Source organism: Schistocerca americana, chromosome 8 (genome assembly GCF_021461395.2).
Source record: "Schistocerca americana isolate TAMUIC-IGC-003095 chromosome 8, iqSchAmer2.1, whole genome shotgun sequence".
NCBI classification, from domain to species: domain Eukaryota; kingdom Metazoa; phylum Arthropoda; class Insecta; order Orthoptera; family Acrididae; genus Schistocerca; species Schistocerca americana.
This window is the reverse complement of record NC_060126.1, coordinates 440,774,625-440,798,005: the sequence shown is the minus strand read 5'-3', so window position 1 is coordinate 440,798,005 and position 23,381 is coordinate 440,774,625. Positions and strand designations below refer to the sequence as shown.

The 23,381-nt window shown below is 40.7% G+C and overlaps 1 protein-coding gene across 1 annotated transcript in view; it reads right to left on the bottom strand.

The window, feature by feature from the left end:
- LOC124545906 (cytochrome P450 6j1-like) overlaps positions 1-22,098 on the bottom strand; it is an 89,147-nt gene extending 67,049 nt beyond the window's left edge. The window contains exons 1-2 of the mRNA XM_047124867.1: positions 21,710-22,098; positions 13,675-13,799 (exon numbers count right to left, since the gene is read on the bottom strand). Of these exons, the coding sequence (XP_046980823.1) occupies positions 13,675-13,799; positions 21,710-22,098 (514 nt within the window). The remainder of the gene's footprint in view (positions 1-13,674; positions 13,800-21,709) is intronic.
- Positions 22,099-23,381: the final 1,283 nt, after the last annotated feature.

Sequence of the window (23,381 nt, the reverse complement as noted above, 5' to 3'; positions counted from 1 at the left end):
CTGTAATTGAAGAAGTGTCATGATGATTTCTCCATTGGCAAAAGATTCCGGATTAGACCGCCATTCGGATCTTCGGGAGGGGACTGCCAGGGGGGAGGTTACCATGAGAAAAATATTCAATAATCAACGAAAGGATAACGTTCTACGAGTCGGGGCGTGAAATGTCAGAAGCTTGAACGTGGTAGGGGAACTAGAAAATCTGAAAAGGGAAATGCAAAGGCTCAATGTAGATATAGTAGGGGTCAGTGGAGTGAAGTGGAAGGAAGACAAGGATATCTGGTCAGATGAGTATCGGGTAATATCAACAGCAGCAGAAAATGGTATAACAGGTGTAGGATTCGTTATGAATAGGAAGGTAGGGCAGAGGGTGTGTTACTGTGAATAGTTCAGTGACCGGGTTGTTCTAATCAGAATCGACAACAGACCAACACCGACAACGATAGTTCAGGTATACATGGCGACGTCGCAAGCTGAAGATGAACAGATGGAGAAAGTGTATGAGGATATTGAAAGGGTAATGCAGTATGTAAAGGGGGACGAAAATCTAATAGTCATGGGCGACTGGAATGCCGTTGTGGGGGAAGGGGTAGAAGAAAAGGCTACAGGAGAATATGGGCTTGGGACAAAGAATGAAAGAGGTGAAAGACTAATTGAGTTCTGTAACAAGTTTAAGCTAGTAATTGCGAATACCCTGTTCAAGAATCACAAGAGGAGGAGGTATACTTGGAAAAGGCCGGGAGATACCGGAAGATTCCAATTAGATTACATCATGGTCAGACAGAGATTCCGAAATCATACACTGGATTGTAAGGCGTACCCAGGAGCAGATATAGACTCAGATCACAATATAGTAGTGATGAAGAGTAGGCTGAAGTTCAAGACATTAGTCAGGAAGAATCAATACGCAAAGAAGTGGGATACGGAAGTACTAAGGAATGACGAGATACGTTTGAAGCTCTCTAACGCTATAGATACAGCAGTAAGGAATAGCGCAGTAGGCAGTACAGTTGAAGAGGAATGGACGTCTCTAAAAAGGGCCATCACAGAAGTTGGGAAGGAAAACATAGGTACAAAGAAGGTAGCTGCGAAGAAACCATGGGTAACAGAAGAAATACTACAGTTGATTGATGAAAGGAGGAAGTACAAACATGTTCCGCGAAAATCAGGAATACAGAAATACAAGTCGCTGAGGAATGAAATAAATAGGAAGTGCAGGGAAGCTAAGACGAAATGGCAGCAGGAAAAATGTGAAGACATCGAAAAAGATATGATTGTCGGAAGGACAGACTCAGCATACAGGAAAGTCAAAACAACCTTTGGTGACATTAAAAGCAACGGTGGTAACATTAAGAGTGCAACGGGAATTCCACTGTTAAATGCAGAGGTGAGAGCAGATAGGTGGAAAGAATACATTGAAAGCCTCTTTGAGGGTGAAGATCTGTCTGATGTGATAGAAGAAGAAACAGGAGTCGATTTAGAAGAGATAGTGGATCCAGTATTAGAATCGGAATTTAAAAGAGCTTTGGAGGACTTACGGTCAAATAAGGCAGAAGGGATAGATAACATTCCATCAGAATTTCTAAAATCACTGGGGGAAGTGGCAACAAAACGACTATTCACGTTGGTGTGTAGAATATATGAGTCTGGCGACATACCATCTGACTTTCGGAGAAGCATCATCCACACAATTCCGAAGACGGCAAGAGCTGACAATTGCGAGAATTATCGCACAATCAGCTTAACAGCTCCTGCATCGAAACTGCTTACAAGAATAACACACAGAAGAATGGAAAAGAAAATTGAGAAGCGCTAGGTGACGATCAGTTTGGCTTTAGGAAAAGTAAAGGGACGAGAGAGGCAATTCTGATGTTACGGCTAATAATGGAAGCAAGGCTAAAGAAAAATCAAGACACTTTCATAGGATTTGTCGACCTGGAAAAAGCGTTCGACAATATAAAATGGTGCAAGCTGTTCGAGATTCTGAAAAAAGTAGGGGTAAGCAATAGGGAGAGACGGGTCATATACAATATGTACAACAACCAAGAGGGAATAATAAGAGAGGACGATCAAGAACGAAGTGCTCGTATTTAGAAGGGTGTAAGACAAGGCTGTAACCTTTCGCCCCTACTCTTCAATTTGTACATCGAGGAAGCAATGATGGAAATAAAAGAAAGGTTCAGGAGTGGAATTAAAACACAAGGTGAAAGGATATCAATGATACGATTTGCTGATGACATTGCTATCCTGAGTGAAAGTGAAGAAGAATTAAATGATCTGCTGAACGGAATGAACAGTCTAATGAGTACACAGTATGGTTTGAGAGTAAATCGGATAAAAACGGTGGTAATGAGAAGTAGTAGAAATGAGAACAGCGAGAAACTTAACATCAGGATTGATGGTCACGAAGTCAATGAAGTTAAGGTATTCTGCTACCTAGGCAGTAGAATAACCAATGACGGACGGAGCAAGGACATCAAAAGCAGACTCGCTATGGCAAAAAAGGCATTTCTGGCCAGGAGAAGTCTACCGCCTTAATTTGAGGAAGAAATTTCTGAGGATGTACGTCTGGAGTACAGCATTGTATGGTAGTGAAACATTGACTGTGGGAAAACCGGAACAGAAGAGAATTGGAGCATTTGAGATGTGGTGCTATAGACAAATGTTGAAAATTAATTGAACTGATAAGGTAAGGAATGAGGAGGTTCTACGCAGAATCGGATAGGAAAGGAATATGTGGAAAACACTGATAAGGAGAAGGGACAGGATGATAGGACATCTGCTAAGACATGAGGGAATGACTTCCATGGTAATAGGGAGCTGTAGAGGGCAAAAACTGTAGAGGAAGACAGAGATTGGAATACGTCAAGCAAATAATTGAGGACGTAGGTTGCAAGTGCTACTCTGTGATGAAGAGGTTAGCACTGGAAAGGAATTCGTGGCGGGCCGCATCAAACCAGTCAGTACACTGAAGACAAAAAAAAAAAACAAAAAAAAAAAAAAAGAAAAAAAAACATGGCTACACTCCACAAAAATACTTTCAGTAATGTCTTCCTGGCACTTAAATCTGTACTCGAGGTTAACAAATTTCTCTCCTTCAGAAGAAACGCTTTCCTTGCATTGACAGTCTACATTTTATATCCTCTCTAATTCGACCACCATCAGTTATTTTGCTCCCCAAATAGCAAAGCTCATCTACACCTTTAAGTGTCTCATTTCCTAATTTAATTCCCTCAGCATCGCCTGATTTAATTCGACTACATTCCATTATCCTCGTTTTGGTCTTGTTGATATACATCTTATATCTTCCTTTAAAGACACTGTCCATTCCATTCAACGGCTCCTCCAGGTCCTTTGCTGTCTCTGACAGAACTGCATTGTCGTTGGCAAACTTCAATGATTCCATTTCTTCTCCATGGATTTTTCTCTTGTTTCCGTTACTGCTTACTCAATATACAGATTTAAAAACAACGGAGACAGGCTACAACTCTGTCTCACTCCATTTTCAACCACTGCTTACCTTTTGTGTCCCTCGACTCTTATAACTGCCATCTGGTTTCTGTACAAATTGTAGATAGCCTTCGGTCCCTGTAATTGACCACTGCCACCTTCAGAATTTGAAAGAGAGTATTCCAGTCAACATTGCCAAACGTTTTCTCTAAGTCTACAAATACCAGAAACGTAGGTTTGCCTTTCCCTAACCTACCTTGTAAGATAAGTCCTAGGGTCAGTATTGCGTCACGTGTTCCAGTATTTATATGGAATCCAAACTAATCTTCCCCGAGGTCGGCTTCTACCAGTTTTTTTTCCATTCGTCTGTAAAGAATTCGTGTTAGTATTTCACAACCGTCACTTACTGAACTGAGAGTTCATTAATTTTCACACCTGTCAACACTTACTTTCTTTGGGATTGGAATTATTATATTATTATTGCAGTCTGAGGGTATTTCGCCTGTCCAACACATGCTCGTCAGATGGCAGAGTTTTGTCAGGGCTGGCTCTACCAAGGCTGTCAGTAGTTCTGATGGAATGTTCTCTACTTTCTACTCTGATTGCCTTGGTTCAACTTAGGTCTTTCAGTTTCCTGACAAACTCTTTATGCAGTATTATAGCTCAGATTTCATCTTCATCTACTCCCTTTTCTATTTCCATAATATTTCCCTCAAATACATCGCCCTTGTATAGACCCTCTATATACTTCCTCTACCTTTCTGCTTTCCCTTCTTCACTTAGAACTCGTTTTCCATCTGAGCTCTTGATATTCGTACAAGTGGTTCTCTTTTCTCCAAAGGCCTATTTAATTTTCCTGTAGGCAGTATCTAGCTCACCCCTAGTGATATGTGCCTTATATTTCCTCTACAGCCATTCCTGCTCAACCATTTAGCACTTCCTGTCGATCTCATTTTTGAGACGTTTGTATTCCTTTTGGCCACCTTCATTTACTGCATTTGTATGTCCTGCTTTCACCAACTAACTTCAATATCTCTTCTGTTACCCAAAGAATTACACTAGCCCTCGTCTTTATACCTTCTTGATCCATTGTTGCCTTTACTATTTCTTCTTCTTCTACTGCATTTCTTTCACATATTCTTGTCAATCGTTCCCTAATGCTGTCTCTGAAACTCTCTACAACCTCTGGTTCTTTCAGTTTAACCAGGTCTCATCTCCTTAAATTCCCTCCTTTTTGCAGTTTCTTCATTTTTAACCTACAGTTCATAACCAACAGATTGTGGTTAGAGTCCACATCTGCCACTGGAAATGTCTTACAACTTAAAACCTGGTTCCTAAATCTCTGTCTCACTATTATATAATCTATCTGAAACCTTCCAGTGTCTCCAGGCCTTTTCCACGTATACAACCTTCTTTAGTGATTCTTAAACCAAGTGTTAGGTATGATTAAGTTATGCTGTGTGCAATATTCTTCCAGGCGGCTTCCTCTTTCATTCCTTACCCCATTCCATATTCACTTACTACTTTTCCTTCTCTTCATTTTCCTACTATCGAATTCCCGTCCCTCATGACTATTAAATTTTCGTCTCCCTTCACTATCTGAATAATTTATTTTATCTCATCATTCACTTCTTCAATCTCTTTGCCATCTTTGGTGCTATTTGCCATATAAACTTCTACTGCTGTGGTAGGCGCGAGCTCCGTGTCTATCTCTGCTGCAATAACGCGTTCACTATGCTGTTCGTAGTAGCTTACCCACGCTCCTATTTTTTTATTGATTGTGAAACCTACTCCGAACTGGGGACTATTTTACCTCCAGAATATTTTACCCAAGAGGACGCCATCATCATTTAACCATACAGTAAAGCTGCATGCCCTTGGGAAAAATTACGGCTGTAGTTTCCTCTTGGTTTCAGCCGTTTGCAGTACCAGGACAGCGAGGCCATTTTGGTTAATGTTACAATGCCTGATCAGCAAGTCATCCAGAATGTTGCCCCTGCAATTACTGAAAAGGCTGCTTCCCCTCTTCAGGAACCACACGTTTGTCTGGCCTCTCACCAGATACCCTTTTGTTGTATCTGCACCTGCCGTACGGCTGCCTGTATCGCTGAGGCACGCAAGCCTCCCCACCAACGGCGAGGTCCATGGTTCATGTGAGCTTGTAAGAGTGATAAATTACACAACCACTAACGAACTGAGTGCATTTTCAGTACAACAAATTGACGAATGTATCTCCTGAAAGAAGTTTAGCTATCGAAGACGAGCTGTCTGACTATGTGATATTAAAATGTGTTTGCAAGACATAGAAGGAACTTGAAATTGAAAGTGACGGAGGAGAAACGACTACAACCCACACCTCTTATGCTGAGGCTTCAGAATCCTTAGACACTTTTGTGAAATTCACAGAGAGAAGCCAACAACACATCGCTTCTGAAGTTATGAATCTGCAAATTGTACAAAATAATTTTTGTTCAAAAAAATAAATCAAGAATCAGTCTGACAGGTCTGCAATGTTGCGGAGGGCTCAGAAGAAACTTTCAGCTTAACCATGAATGTTAGCTACCAGTCAGACGTAACCCCGCCCTCTCCAGCGTCATGTATCTGTGTTATTCACAAGGACAGTGTTTCCAATTAAACTGCACCAGATCCTTGGTGACAATTTTTATTAATAATCTTCTTCTTCGTCTTTTCAAATCCATGGTGGTTGTTTCATTTCGTAACTGGAGTTCACAAAACCATTTATGTAAATTGCATTTTTCTAAAGTTTTAACTTTAAACTGATTTAATAGATCAATTTAGTTTTTTTACAGAAAAGTATACACACTTTTTGTTCTTTTATGCTACGATCTCTCCTGTTGTGTTCACTAAGTAACTGTTACTTGTTTGTTTTTCATTAAAAATAGAGATTTTGCTTGTATCCCCATTTTTAAATCAGGTTTTTTTAAATTACCTTAATAATCCGGCATATTAGATAATACGGCATTAAGAGCCACTTAGTCTTCATCAGCTGACATCATGTGTCGTCCCATGGCTGTACAATATAAACTGCACTCTTTGTTAACTTAATTAGATGGCCTTCTTTATGTGTTTATGCCTTCGTAATACCTCTAACATTTACTGCCTAGTATTATCAAATTACTACTTTTATATTACATTGACTCTTACATGTGACGACTTAAGACGTGCGTAGACACTGTTGTATCGAGCGGATAGTGCCTCAACGTGTCCCGGGCATGACGTTAATCTGTGACCACACACTGAATGACAACGTGTATAAGTGGTCTGCCCTTCATAACCACTAACAGCTTCTTCGGATGGTACACGAGCACATTTGAAATGATAAAATCACTTCTAAATGCGGAAGAATCTATTCGAGGTTAATGGCCTAAGACGCCGAAATAATAGGACATCACAGCAGTACATACCCTGGTGGTATCCCTAGGCCCATTGGACGAAACCCGTTATGGATTGGCTGTTCCTGAGAAGAAATATTCCGCAGTAACATGCCCACAGTCTGATCTGCAGGTGAGCACTACTCCAGGGAAACCGTGAGCTGAGAGATTAAACAAGAAGGAGCCTAAAATTTCTAGACTGAGGACTGTAACTTGGAATGTGAGAACAATGAAAGAGAAGGCTAACTAAAAAACGTGAAGAACGAAGTGGAAAGATATAATATCAACGTCTTAAGACTTCGTGAAGCGGAGTTGGTTTCTGAAGGTATAGGATGATTTACAAGGGGGGAGACTGTAAAGAAGGAAGAGCAGATTTATTGTACAAGAAGAATCTGGATAAAAATGTAATCAAGGTGATGTCTGTCAGTGACATAGTAATGGCAATAAAGATATTGAGTTACCCTGTAGATACCTTATTTGGGCAAGTGTACATGCGTACATCAGAAGCAGTACAGGAAGAGTTGGAAAAGATATATGAACAGATACAAGATGTGTTTGAAGAAAATGAAATAGGTCACGTAAGAACAGTAATGACGGGAAATTGGAACCGCGGGTGAGGGAAAAGGTAAGCATGGGGATATTGTTAGATATTACGGACGAGGACAACGAAATGAAACGGGAGATAAACTCATAAAGTCAGAGTCTTGGGTTTTGGCTAACACCAGACTCAGGAATTAAAGACTGCACATATGAAAAGGGCTGGTGATAAAACTACGTATTAGATAGACTACATTTCAACCGATCAAAGATTTTAAAACAGCATCAGGATGTCTAAAGCTTTCCACGGAACAGATGCCAATATGGATCACAGCTTGCATGTAGCAGCCATCGGAATTAGGTTGAAACATAGTAAAAACATCCAACTAGTGAAAACGCGGAATCGAGCAAAACTGAAAAATAAAGATACAGAGCCCTTTACAGATAGTATGGAGGAAAAACGTGGGAAGGCTGAGATCGAGTTAGGATACATCAGAGGAACGCATTACGTCAGAGACGCAATGCTGGAAAGTTATGAGACACGTGTTACGTAAACTAAGCAGTGAAAATGCAAAAATGGCTCTTCGGAAGAAAATTGAAAAATGAATCGAGGAGGACTATTGACAAAGCAAGAGAAGACTTCATGAAAAGCAATGTGAAGAAATAGAACTATTTGAAACGCAAGGGAAAATAAATTAAACGTACAGAGATGCAGAGTGTATAACAATGAAAGACCCACAAACACTAGAAAATAAGAAAAATAAACAAGCAAGGAAAGGTAATAATGAATTCTGAAGAAAACAAAGAAGCATGGAAGGCATACTAGAAGATCTGTAAGATTCTCTGGGTAAATAGACCCACAATAGAAAAATGGGAGGTGGAGAAAGCGGTCCTGGGTCTTAAGGAAAGAAAAGCGACGAGCTGTGATCAAACACCGTCTGAGCCACTGAAGGCCCTAGGCAATTTGCTGTAATTAGAATTATAAATTTGGTCAACAGACTGTATGATACAGGTATCTGACCTGGATGATACCCGGTAATTAAGGAAGGCAGGATTGGGTTACGATTGTGGATGGGGCCCAAACCAATTACTATTGTTTTGCTTTGCAATTTCACTCATTAATTTTAATAAATAACTTTTTTAAACAAGCCATTGAGGTAGCAATCAGACTTTTAAAGGAAGTAGCCACACTCACGGTTGAAGGCCTTTAACGCCCAAAATTGCAATTATTAAAAATTTAACCAATATAGTGTCAAACGGCGAATGGCATAGCAAAAGTTAGTTAAAAAAACAACAGATCACCAAACAGGTGAGACAAATGATAGTAACTTAATAATACAGTAATAAAATAATAACACAATAATAAAACATAAGGGCCAGTGACAGGCGGTGCTCCTGGAATCAACCTCTGAGTGGGTCACACCAAAACACTTTCGCTAGCGAATAGGAAGGCAGCCAAGAGTTGCATTCAGGTCACAAGATGGTAACTCGTACTAGCGGCAGTCTAACGAGCGACAGATGATAAGCTTGGTGAGGCTACCTGACATCCAACAAAACATAACATCCAAAAAACATAAAAAGGGGATATGTCTGATGTCAACAACTACCGCCCAATCTCTCTTCTGACTGCCTTATCCAAAATTATTGAAAAAGTAATGTATTGTAGGGTAGCTTCACACCTTTGTAAAAATAGGGTTTTAACAAAATGTCAGTTTCGTTTCCAGAAAAGTTTTTCAACGGAAAATACTATATATACTATCACCAATGAAATATTAAATGCTCTGAGTAACCGGAAGTCACCCGTTGGGATTTTTTGTGATCTATCAAAGGCTTTTGATTGTGTAAATCATGGAATACTTCTACATAAGCTCAAGTACTGTGGTATGAATGGCACACTGCTCAAACGGTTTAAATCATACCTAACTGGAAGAGTGCAGAAATTTGAAATAAACAGTTCACATAAATATGCAAAAAACTGGTGATTTCTCAAACTGGGGAACAATCAAGAATGGGGTGTCGCAAGGTTCGGTCTAGGGTCCTCTGCTGTTCTTAATATACATTAATGACTTGCCATTCTACTATATTCTACTATATTCACGAAGATGCAAAGCTGGTACTTTTTGCCGATGATACAAGTATAGCTATCACACCCAACAGACAAGAATTAACTGGTGAAATTGTAAACGACGTTTTTCAGAAAATCATTAAGTGGTTCTCTGCAAATGAGCTCTCATTAAAATTTGACAAAACACAGTATATACAGTTCCACACAGTAAATGGAATGACACCATTATAAACGTAAATATAGACTTCGATCAGAAACCGGTAGCTAAGGTAGAATATTCAAAATTTCTAGGTGAATGCATTGATGAGGGGTTGAACTGGTAAAAACACACTGAGGATCTGCTGAAACGTTTGAGTTCAGCTACTTATGCTATTAGGGTGATCGCAAATTTTGACGATATACATCTGAGTAAATTAGTTTACCACGCCTGTTTTCATGTTCTGCTTTCGTATGGCATCATATTCTGGGGTAACTCACCATTGAGTAAAAGAGTGTTCATTGCACAAAAGCGTGTAATCAGAATAATTGCTGGAGCTCATCCAAGATCATCCTATAGACACTTATTGAAAGAGCTAGAAATCTTCACTGTAGCCTCACAATATGAAATTTGTTATTAACAATCCAAACGAATTCAAAAGTAATAGCAGTGTACATGGCTACAACACTAGGAGAAAGGATGATCTTCACTACTCAAGGTTAAATCTAACTTAGGCTCAGAAGAGGGTAAATTATTCTGCCACAAAAGTTTTTGGTCATTTACCTAATAGCATCAGAAGTCTGACAGATAGCCATATAGCATTTAAAGGGAAATTAAAAGAATTTCTTAATGGCAACTCCTTCTACTCATTAAATGAATTTTTAGATACAGTAAGTGGGTAATTTCATAACCCCCACGAAAAAAGTATTGTGTGTCATGTAAGATTTTGTGTAATGTAATATCTTGTATAGACACCTTTTGTTAACCTGACACGTTCCACATCATTACGAAGTGTCGTATTCATGGTCTATGGAACAAGTAGTAATCGAATGTAATCTAATCAACTGCAAGATGTAAAATTAGGCCAAAGCCGGAACCGGTGGTCTGGGCTCCGCCCAAAGAATACTGTGCTTAGAGCGCCCGGAACAAGAAGGAATGACTACCACTGAGGTAGAAGAACGTCACCCAACCTAAAATCAACAAGCTATCAAACTTACACGCCTCACCGGACAGCGGTGCAAGGCGAGGAAATGTACACTGCCGTTACATACACTAACCCAGAGGACGGGTAACTGGGGCATTAGCGGCCACAAGACAGTACTGGGTAACTCCACTTGAAGTCGGATAGCTTTATTATTGAGCACTTGCCCACCTGCGTGTTTTAGTTGTTCGTCTTACCAAACTGTAATTGATTCGACCCTTGGGGACGCCATTAGTTCCATTATATTGTGACTGGTCATTTGTTTGTTTTAACTGTTCATGTTACAAGACTGTCATATAGTTCGCCCTTGTGTGCGCCATTATTTTGTACGCATGTGTAGGGCCAGTGGTAACTGATTTATGATTCAGGTCTCATCGTGACAATTTAATGAAGCGTGTAACTAATTGCCAGGAAGTGTGCGCAAGACCGAAGTGTGAAATGAAATAAGATAGCAATATTACCCCTCTGTAAACCCGTAGAGGGAGCAGCGGATAAATTTGTTGTCGTGTTAAGTAATTACCTATTGCAATTGCACAGTTCACTTCTGTTAATTTGGCGTTCATCTGAAGGAGTTTTGCTCCTAAACCTGTTTTGAAATTGTTCGGTAGTCCTGTACAGTAAATAGCAAATTTTAAATTTTGGCTCGAGTAATACTGGTGTGTACAGAAGCTGTGATACGGAGGTCTCGCTGTAATTTGTTGCTGTGTATTTCAAGTACGTTTGCTAAATTGGATATATCTAAATATTTTTTAGGTTTGAATTGCTACCAGTTTCTTATTATAAATTTGTTTAAGGGTTATTAATTGCATGTTTAAGATAGTAAAGGGAATTTTAAATTTCCTATCACAAGCAGTTATCGAGCTTGAGGCTAAACTTTTAATTGATATTATAATTGCTCTGGGATCAAATTTGACACTACCGTATCACCGGTGTTTCAAACTTGACACTGTATCAGTGTAAATATTATTAATTAAGAGTGAACATTGTAATGGTTACCCTTTAAAAGAAAAAAAAAGGAAATGGTTAGGGCAATATGTTTTTAGTAATTGTTGAGTGAGAATTGTTTATTAATAAATTTGTTTTGTAGAATGTCTGAATTAATCTTAGCCCGGCATCTTACCACTCCTTCATAGATCCTACCATATCAGAAGCAGTGTCCAGAAATGCAGCGTTTAGATATAAAATAAATATTGAATATCGGGGCATTTTCAAACACCCGCTTCACAGTACACACACAAACTGAGAAGGGGGCGCTGTTGTAATCATCACCACCACCATTTTCGTCAGACTCCAACCACGGCTGCGAGAGACTGGTAAGTTCGGACCTCGGTGGAACTGACTGTGGTACTCCACACACGCGCCATACTCCCCACATTGCAGAGGACGTCCTTCGTCAGGTATCAGAGAAACCGTCAGCGTGTCATGGCCTCTGCAGAGCACAAAGGATAGAGCCTAGAACGCTGCACTAGGAACTGTGAAACGTACCGTAAGGCGACTCTTCAAAAAATTCCGTATCGTTCGTAATTTCGCGCCAATGATGTATCGGAGCGAAATGCGGTTGACATCCCTGCACACGCCTGAGTTTAACATGTAACAGTTGAAAGTTTCATTGCTGTGTGTCAGTTATTGTTCAGTGCTACAGTGAATAGAACATTGTATCGCACAGTTTTCGAGTTAGACAGAAGCAACCCATGTACAATAAATTTTGCGTGAAACTCAAGAAAACTTTTACAGAGCCACACCAAATGATGCAGGAAGCCCACGGTGATGAGTTCTTAAGCCACGTTCGTCGTTGCGAATGCTTCACACGGTTTAAAGGTGGACAGACGGAAGTTAAATACGATCCTCGTTCAGGACGCCTTTGGACGCCTACTATCTCCGCTTTTATCAGGAACGTCAACTAAACTGTGCGAGCCAGTCGAAGACTGACTGTCCGAGAGATTGCCGAAGACTGTAACATTTTGGTTGGATAATATCATGAAATCCCAACACAGCATCTTGGAATGCATGGTGTTGTTACCAAGTTCGTCCCACGGCTCATGAATCATGAACAGAAACACCTTCGCCTCGCAATCTTTGAAGAGCTTTTGCATCGCACAAATAACGAAATGTTCCTGAAGAGAATCATGATTGGTCATTGGAGGTGGGTTATGATGTTAAGACCAAGGTTCTGTCTTCACAATGGGTCGGGAAAGGTTCTGCAAGATCAAAAAAAGCTCGTCAGGTCAGGTCATATGTCAAAGCCACACAGTTTTCTTTGACTTTGAAGGATTATTTCATCATGAATTCGTGCCACAGGGACAAACTGTTAATCGATGGTGCTACTGGGACGCGTACTCTGTAAGAAAATGTGAGAAGGAAACGGCTTGGAATGTGGCGAGACAATTCATGGCTGTTTCATCACATAACGCACCCGCACATACACCCCAGTTGGTGCGTGACTATTGCATAAAAAATGAAATCAATGTGCTGCCTCATACTTCGTAGTGTCCAGACCAGTTGAAAACCCTGTTAAGAGCACGAAGATTCGCAACGATAGACGAGATAAAAGAAAATTCACAGACGGCGTTTCGCGCGATCCGGCAAGAGGCGTACCTAGACTGATTGCATTAAGTGGAAACGGCTTTAGGAGCATTGTGTCAATTGTGGAGGAGAGTATTTCGAAGGATACCATGCAGAACAAGTAAAAGGTATGTGGCGAAAAAATTTGTGGACAAAGTTCCGAAAGTTTTTGAAGAGACCTCGTATTTCCTGCGAATGATTCAGTTGTGCCATTTATCGACATATGATTAAATGAAATCAATATGTACATTATAAAATAGTCAAACCTATGACAGTATTTCCACGTTTCTTTTTCATTTACAATTTTTATTTTTTAACTGCCACAAAAACCAATCAGTAGACTTGTTTTTATAAAATTCTGTAAGAATTGTACCTAGTGCTATTCTAAATTCCGAAGTTACAGTTACATGAACGAGTACATCATCAGATGTTTCTTTCCGACTCCTCAAGTATTCCTATCAATTATTTCACTGGCATCGTAATGGTACAATACCTTCTGAAACAGCGGCCTCAAGCTGACGTGCCAAATTCTGCCCGACTTCGTTAATGAGGTGAAACATGAGCTTAATTTTTCCAGAAGAAAAAGCAGGAGAAAGGAGCGTGCGCAGTTTCTTCCACCTGTAACAAACAATTTTTTTTATATATTTTCGATCGAGGAAGCACGAAACTGCTGTGGAACACTAGGCACAGCAACTCATAACGTCTTCAATCAATGTGAAAAATCGTAAGCCTCAAAACTTGATCATGAGTTAACGAAAATGTTCTGGTCCTGTGTACGCTACGGTCATAGTAAACTGAATAGTGACGATAGAAAATGAGATTCTGGAATAGCTTGAAACATAATAATAATAAACTAATTATTTATTAGATTATGTAAAGAAACGTGTGCTGGCACCCACTAGTAACACCTGGTGATAGCATATGTACAAAGATCTCTAAAACTAGGTAATGTACAATGATACGCACCATTTGCGCTGACCGAGTTGGAATCGACCTATTATGTCGTGAGGAAGTCAGACAGAGCAGACAACAATGAATATGACTGTACAGGTAACCAACACAATCCAGTAAGAGCGGTTCACCAATGAGAGCCGTACTGGTAAGTGATAACATTCCCTTAAGTACTGTTCTACGTCAGTACCATTTAATTATTGCCCTCAGAGAGTGGTGCGAAATATAAAGAGAAGAGTTGTGAACCATTTATAGTATTGCCATAGCAAGCGTTGAAGGGTGAAAGGGGTATAAAGCATTGATTGTCTATCCAAGAGGAAAAAGAGCGTCTAATTTCTGTCACCCACATCCCAGGGAGCTGAAAGTGAGGCAAAGGAACTCCGAATTTGGAATATCGTAACCAGAACTGTGCTTCCAGTTCCCATCTAATTGCTAAGTGAAATCTTCAGAAAGGCTTAGGAGGATCAAGGAGATTAGAACCATTTCTAGTTTGTTTCAGGCACAAGCCAGACTCATAACTGCACTGAGTGTTTCTTTGGGAAAGCCCCCTTGAAGTTAAGAGTGGCCGACAAATATTCAGCTGGTTCGCATAACAAACACTATACTATCACTGACGTATGGTTAAACTGTTACAATAAAAAATAGAGTTCTCACAAAAATCCATGTGAATTCTGCTATTTTAAACTATACTTCAGGCTTAACGGTGCCAGAACGCAGATTCTATGGGCCGTCCCGTCTTCTGCCAATTAAAATATGGAGAAGCAAATGGCAAAAATAGTAAAAATATTCATATTTTCGCGGCACAAAGACCAATCCATAGAATTTAGGGCGTGCAGCCGCAAGAATTCGACTTCTTCTTCTAATACATCGGCTGAATACCGTACAGCCATTTTTCTGAATGAACCGAGGTGACCGACGCTCCCGCTTCTTTTCCCTATATTCTATTTTCAGTTCCCCATCTGGGGCGAGCTGGCTACAGCACAGGTGTTGCTCTTCAGCTGAGAGACATTACAAGTAGACAAGATGACATTTAAAACAATACAAAGAAGAAAACATGGCGGAACGTTGAAAAGAAAGGTGGAACATAAGAGAGAAAGCATACAAAAGGTGGCGACTGTAAAACGGAGGTAAAAGTCTAAAAAAAATATTTTACACAAAAAACCACACACTGTAAGGATTAAAAGGCACCAGAGCATAAAAAGTCGAAGAACAATTTAAAAAGCCACGTGACGGACGGTGTAACGTGGAACAATGATGGACTATATACAGGTCGAGCACACAATTAAAACCATAACACTTGATGACACTGTAGAATAGCACTGAACACAACAGCCGGCCGGTGTGGCCGTGCGGTTAAAGGCGCTTCAGTCTGGAACCGCGTGACCGCTACGGTCGCAGGTTCGAATCCTGCCTCGGGCATGGATGTGTGTGATGTCCTTAGGTTAGTTAGGTTTAATTAGTTCTAAGTTCTAGGCGACTGATGACCTCAGAAGTTAAGTCGCATAGTGCTCAGAGCCATTGAACTGAACACAACACTAATGCAGCACACTTGATGATGAATAAAAACATGGGAGTATCTGCCAGGGGTGGGGGACAAAGGAAAAGGAGGCGAGAAGAGGGGGGAGAAAGGGGGATGAGGTGGGGGCGAGCAGAAGGGTGCCGGGGAGGGAAGGGAAGGGATGGAAAACAGCTGAGGAGGGAGTGCAGGGACTCAGGGAGGGTTGGGTGAAGAAGGAAAATCCGCTCCAGGAGAGGGACAGGAAATGGGGGGCCCTGGAGGGGGGGGGGGGGGAGGACAAGGCCAGGCAACTATTAGTAGGACGGGTAGATGTCACAGCAAAGTCCAACATCCAGAAGGCAGAAGGCCGCTATGTTTCCACTTAAGGGGAAATTTTGAGAATAAGTTTTTAAGCAGCTGAAGGCCCACAATTGCTTTTCCAAATTTCAAAAATAACTTAACCTTTAAATTTTCAATGGCCGAACGCACACTAAATGAAAAGCAAAGCATCGAGCATAGCTAAATTTAAGAATAAGGTTTTAAGCGGCTGTAGGCCCTCAATTGATTTACATGAATTGATTTACATAAAATACAAATAGATTACCAACAGACCATTGAACACCCATGAAAAGGACAGTACAGAGAAGGGCATTCAGACGCCTCCAGGGTGGAGGGGGCCTGCCCTCGAAACATTAACGTTCACTTAGATGAGACAGGTAGTGGGCCCAACTACACTTGATCCGTCGGTAACGCAACCAAGAGGCAGTCACAGACCGACAGATCAAACGACTTGCTCGCCACCAATCGGTGCACAAAAACTCGACGACCAAAGTCTCATGGACGCGATTATCCAAAATGAAATATGTATTTAGCTGTCAACCATGTTGGTGGGCCTCTGCCTTAAAAGATTATGATAATTTATTCTAAAATTTTGAAATTTGTGGCCTTCAGCCGTTTGTATTGCACCTTGTATATGTTTGTTCTGACTACTTTTGCCTTGAGGCTTTCCGCCTGGCTGTTGTTGATTTTAAAGATTTCTTGTTTGGATGCCTTCAGTCGTGAAAGAATTGCATTTTGAAACTCCTAGTTGTAAACGTTTGGCTATGTGCTCTTTTGGTTTAAAAGGTGTGTTTTTAAATCTTATGGGACTTAACTGCTAAGGTCATCAATCCCTAAGCTTTGTAAGTAGCCTGTTTATGTTTTCTCTATGTAAGTAGGCTGTTTAGGTTTTTTTTTTTTTGGTAACGCCACCTCTGTATGATAATCACTGGCTGTGCTGTGTGCAGTCTGTGGCTGCTTTGCATTGTTGTAATACTCGCCATTGTAGTGTTAGGCAGCTGGCTGTGAACAGCGCGTAGCGTTGCGCAGTTGGAGGTGAGCCGCCAGCAGTGGTGGATGTGGGGAGAGAGATGGCGGAGTTTTGAAATTTGTCATGAACTGCTATATTTATATATGATGATATCAAGGTAAATACATTGTTTGTTCTCTATTAATATCTTTCATTTGCTAACTATCCCTATCAGTAGTTAGTGCCCTCCATAGTTTGAATCTTTTATTTAGCTGGCAGTAGTGGCGCTTGCTGTATTGCAGTAGTGGGAGAAACGAAGATTATTGTGAGGTAAGTGATTTAGTGATTTGTGAAAGGTATAGTTTAATGTTAGTCAGGGCCATTCTTTTGTAGGGATTTTTGAAAGTCAGATTGCGTTGCGCTAAAAATATTGTGTGTTGTAGTGTTAGGCAGCTGGCTGTGAACAGCGCGTAGCGTTGCGCAGTTGGAGGTGAGCCGCCAGCAGTGGTGGATGTGGGGAGAGAGATGGCGGAGTTTTGAAATTTGTCATGAACTGCTATATTTATATATGATGATATCAAGGTAAATACATTGTTTGTTCTCTATTAATATCTTTCATTTGCTAACTATCCCTATCAGTAGTTAGTGCCTTCCATAGTTTGAATCTTTTATTTAGCTGGCAGTAGCGGCGCTTGCTGTATTGCAGTAGTGGGAGAAACGAAGATTATTGTGAGGTAAGTGATTTACTGATTTGTGAAAGGTATAGTTTAATGTTAGTCAGGGCCATTCTTTTGTAGGGATTTTTGAAAGTCAGATTGCGTTGCGCTAAAAATATTGTGTGTCAGTTTAAGCACAGTCCTGTATAATTGTTCAAAGGGGACGTTTCAGCTTACACACTACTTAACCTAAATTATCCTAAGGACAAACACACACACACACACACACACACACACACACACACACACCCATGCCCGAGGGAGGACTCGAACCTCCGCCGGGACCAGCCACACAGTCCATGACTGTAGCGCCCGAGACCGCTCGGCTAATCCCGCGCGGCAAAAGGTGTTATTAAATTATAATAAAATACAATTTTGAGTGAAACTGACTGACAGTTTATTTGGCCCTTTCCACAATACTAATCACCTGTTCTGCCCATCGGGTTTATCGGGCGTTTCGCTACCATTCTGTCCCGCCTTCTTACTAGCGCTTTCCGTGTATTCCTTTCCTCTCCGATTCTGCGCAGAACCTCGTCATTCCTTACCGTATCAGTACACCTAATTTTCAACAATCGTATGTAGTGACACATTTCCAATGCTTCAATTTTATTCTGTTCTGCCTTTCCCACGGTCCATGCTTCACTACCATACAATGCTGTGCTCCAAACGTAAGTTCTCAGAAATTTCTTCCTCAAATTTATGCCTATATTTGATACTGGTATACTTGTACTTCTCTTGGCCAGGAATGCTCATTTTCCCAGTGCTAGTCTGCTTTTGATGTCCATCTTGCTCCGTCCGTCATTGGTTATTTTGCTGCCTAAGTAGGAGAATACCGTAACTTCATCTACTTCGTGACCATCGGTCCTGATGTTAAGTTTCCCGCTGTTCTCATTTCTGATACTTGTAAATACTTTAGTTTTTTTTTCGCTGTACCCTCAATCCACATTCTGTACTTATTACACTGTTCATTGCATTCAGCAGATCATACAATTCTTCTTCACTTTCACAGAGGATAGCAATGTCATCAGCGAAACCTATCATTGATATCCTTTCGCCTAGACTTTTAATTCCACTTCTGAATCTTTCTTTTATTTCCATCATTGCTTCTTCGAGGTATGTACTGTGCAATAGGAGGGAAACACTACGTCTCTGCCATACACCCTTTTTAATCCGAGCACTTCGTTCTCGGTCCCTCGCCCTTATTATTTCCTCTTGGCTATTGTAGATGTTGCATATGGCCCTTCTCTCCCTAATGCTTACTCCTATGTTCTTCAGAATTTCGAACATTTAGCACCATTTGTCGAACGCTTTTTTCAGGTCAACAAATCCGATGGAAGTGTCTTCACTTTTCTTTAGTCTTGCTTCGCTTAGCAACAGAATAATGTCAGAACTACCTCTCTGGCGCCTTTACCTTTCCTAAAGTAAAGCTGATCGTCATCTAAGCAGATGCCCAATCTTCTTTTCCATTCTTCTGTATATTATTCTTAACTTCATCTTGGATTCATGAGCCTTTAAGGTAACTGAGAGATAATTCTCGCACTCATCGGCTATTACAACCCTCTAAATTCATATATCTCCACACCATCGCGAAAGGTCGTTTTGTTGCCACTTCCCGCAATGGTTTTGAAAATTCTGTGGAGCGTTTTCCATCATTCTGCCTTATTTGATCTTAAGTCTTGCGAATCTCTTTCAAATTCGGTTTCTAATAGTGGATCCACTATGTCTTCTAAATCGACTCCTGTTCCTTCTTCTATCACACCAGACAAATTTTCCCTTTTATAGAGGGTTTCCATGAACTCTTTCTACCTATACGTTCTCTTCTCTCAGTTTAACAGTGGGATTGCCGTAATGTTACCACCGTTGCTTTTAATTTCACCAAAGGTTGTTTCGCTGTTCCTGTATGCTTAGTCTGTCTACCGGTAATCATTCCTTTTTCGGTATATTGATAATTTTTACTTATGGACCGTCTGACAGCAACTGAATACAACACAATTTTAGTGCCATACGCGTTTCGCCTTTATTTTCTGCAAGGTATCATTCCTTTTTCGATTTCTTCACATTTATCATGCAGCCAGATCGTCTTAGCTTCCCTGAATTAATATTGATTCATTCCTCAGCGACTTGTATATGTGTACTCTTGAATTTAAACACTTTTGTACTTCCTTCTTCCATCGATCAGCTGAAGCATTTATTGTTACCCATGGTTTCTTCGCAGTTATCATGTTTGTACCTATGTTTTCTTTCCAACTTCTGTGACTGCTCTCTCTACATATGCCCATTCCTCTTCAAGTGTACTGCCTGCTGAGATATTACATATTAGAGTATCCATAGCCTTAGAGAACTTCAAGTGTCTCTCTTCATTTCTTACTACTTCCATATCCCACTTCTTTCCATGTTGGTTCATCCTCACATATCTCCTAAACTTCAGCTTAGTCTTCAAAAACTATGTTCTGAGCTATATCTGCTTATGGGTACCCTTACAATCTATAGTCTGATTTCGGAAACTCTGGCTGCCCATGACGTAATATAACTGAAATCTTCCCGTATCTCCCGACCTTTAGCATGCATACCTCCTCCTGAAGTTAAAATTTTCTGGGTTATTAGGCCACGTCATATTTCTTCTAATATAATCGACTTTTCTACCCCTGTGCTGGGATGTTCCCAAGGATTTTCTGGCGTCCACTACTGCTTCTGTCGAAACGTCGACCATTTTAGAAGAAATATGACGCGCTCTAATATCCCAGAAGATTTTAACTTCAGTGACAACGGCCACGAAAGCCTACAGACTTACATATACCTCCTTCTGTTGTGAATCTTGAACAAAGTGTTTGCTGTTACTTGCCGAAATTTATTACATAACTCAATTAGTCTTGCTCCTCTCTCATTCCTTGTCCTGAGCCCATAATCTACCATAACCCTTTCTTTTACTACTTCCCCTACAACTGCATTCTAGTCCCCCATGACTATTTGAGTTTCATCTCCCTTCGAGTACTGAATTGCCCATTAGGTATCCTCATATACTTTCTCTGTCTCTTCATCCTCCGTTTGCAACGTCCGTTTGTATAACTGAACCATCGTTGTCGTCGTTGGTTCGCTGTCGATTCTAATGAAAGCAAGAATGTCGCTGAAATTTTCATAGTAACACTCTCTGTGTCCTACCTTCCTATTCATAACGAATGCTGGTCCTATTATACCATTTTCTGCTGCTGTTAATATTGCCTTACGCTCATCTGATCAGAAAAGTTTGTCTTCTTTCCATTTCACTTCACTGTCCTCCACTGTATCTACACTGAGCCTTTCCATTTCCCTTTTCAGGTCTTATAGTTTCTCTACCAAGTTCAGTCTTCTAACAATCCATGCCTCGATTCGTAGAACGTTATCCTTTCTTTGATTATTCAGTCTTTTTCTCGTCATCACCTCTATCTTGACAGCACCGTCCCGGACATCCGTATGGGGGTCTGTTCTGGAATATGTGCCAGTGGAGAGATCATCATAACACCTCTTCAATTACATGCCAAATATCCTGTGGATACACATTATGTATCTATATTGCAGTGGTATCCATTGCCTTCTGCATCTTCATGCCTTCAGGACCAAAGAGTGCCCTGAACCTCTGTCCACTCCACTGCCCTCTTTGACAAGGCTGTTGGGCCGGTGGTGCTGACTGTTATTCTGAATTTAAGCGATGGCGGCTTTGCAAACGGGACATACGACATTTTCATTACTAATGCTACATTTACACCATGGGTGACCGGGCTGCCCTATTGTTCTGTAAATGTAATTATTTCGTTATAGTCCGTATTCACTCTTGTAAAAATTGATCTAGAATGAATCGCAAACTTCTAACAAGGTTTACAGTTTTCTCCCAGCAGTTTAGATGATTATATTCTAATTTACAGCAGATCTAGAAAACATTTGTGTCCTACTGAAGTGATTACCTCGGTGTCAAACTTATCGCTGTAGTATCATGTGGTAACGTTTTCTTTATGGACCTGTGACTCCCTCACGTTGCTACAAATTACTATCGGTGAATTCATACACATATTTTTGCTGTAGAGAATGAGATAGTGCTCACCCTTGCCCATGTTGTCCAAACAAGGACATGTAAAGCACCGGATCAGCAGCTGGATCGCATTTCGCATTGGTGGCGTAGAAGGTAGAGAAGTCTGTGGACATGATACGGCCTACAAGTTCTGGGTCCTTTACCATCAGCAGCGGCTGGTCGAAGGCGAACATGCCCATAAAGGAGGCGTTACCAGCTCTACGGTAGCACTCCAGCACTGGTTCCCCCATGTGCTTCTGGCCGATCACCACGCTGCCCATGTTGCCGACGAAAGGAATGGGCTGCATGTAGGGGATTCCCAGCTTCTTCCAGTAGCCGAAGTTCCGCGTCGTGTAGCAGCAAAGCAGGGGTACCAACAGCAAGACTGCATCGAGTAGCCAACTGCTCGTCACTAGCGTCATAGCTCCAGGGAAACACTGTAGAAAATTACATTGCTGTTAAGAGATTCAAAGAGTATCTTACAGTAATTTGAAGCCATAGTGACCATACATTGCACACAGCAAAGGCTATCATGAACATGAAGTAGATATACTTTTACAAAGCATAACTAAAAACTAAAGTTAACAAACATACATTGCTAGCGCCGACAGCATACAAAGTCCTAAGCATTCAACAAAAAAAGTTTTGGAGCCGGCCGCTGTGGCCGAGCGCTTCTCGGCGCTTGAGTCCGCAACCCCGCAGCTGCTACGGTCGCAGGTTCGAATCTTGCCTCGGGTATGGATGAGTGTGATGTCCTTAGGTTAGTTAGGTTTAAGTAGTTCTAAATTTAGGGGACTGATGAACTCAGATGTTAAGCCCCATAGTGCTAAGAGCCATTTGAACCATGTTTTGGAGTCATCTCATACGAAATAACCAAGCTGTTATAAATTATCGATATGAGGATCACTTTCGCCAGTAACAACAACTCAAGAAAGAAATTGGTCCATGACATCATAAAGTCTACAGGGAAACTGAGAAAATCAGGAATTTATTAAATTACATGGAGTCATAGCAACAAATACTACATTGTCCAAACGGGAAAAAATATGAGTGATAAATTCTTTCTTTTTTCTTTTCTTTCACTTACGTTGTACGTATATCTCTGATGGTGTACAATGTTTTTTGTTGTGTTCTATAGTATCAAATATGACTAGCTTTCCTTTATGTACATTGCTACATGAACATTATATTAATGGAGTACAGTTTCAAGAAATGCTTGAGCTTGTAAGTAATGTTTTTGCTAAACACACTGTGCAAATGTAAATTTAATATGGAGAACTGTTACATAAACTATGAAGCGAGAGTGGTATCGATAGTTACATCTGAACATGACAGTTAGTGGGTGTTCAGTATCGTGTCGTGTAGGTATGTGTGTTTTGAAATGTGTAAGCCTTGTGTCGGATGAAAACACACACAACCGCATGCACCAGCTTTTATGTTTTGGACCCAATCAGAACTTAATTTTTACGTGAACACCATGGAAGTAAATATTAGACCCTATGAATACTGTTAGCTTCGCTGCATGTTATACAACAATGACAATTCACCCGCGAATCGACTGTGATTGTTATTGTACAATGTAGGGTTTAATGCAAGTCGCCCTCTTCAGTTGAAACTTCCAGGCAGCGAGGCCGTGATCGATGTATAATGGGTAGAATTCATCTCACGCTAAGTGAGGAGAGCCCTACGTCGTAATGACGTAGGC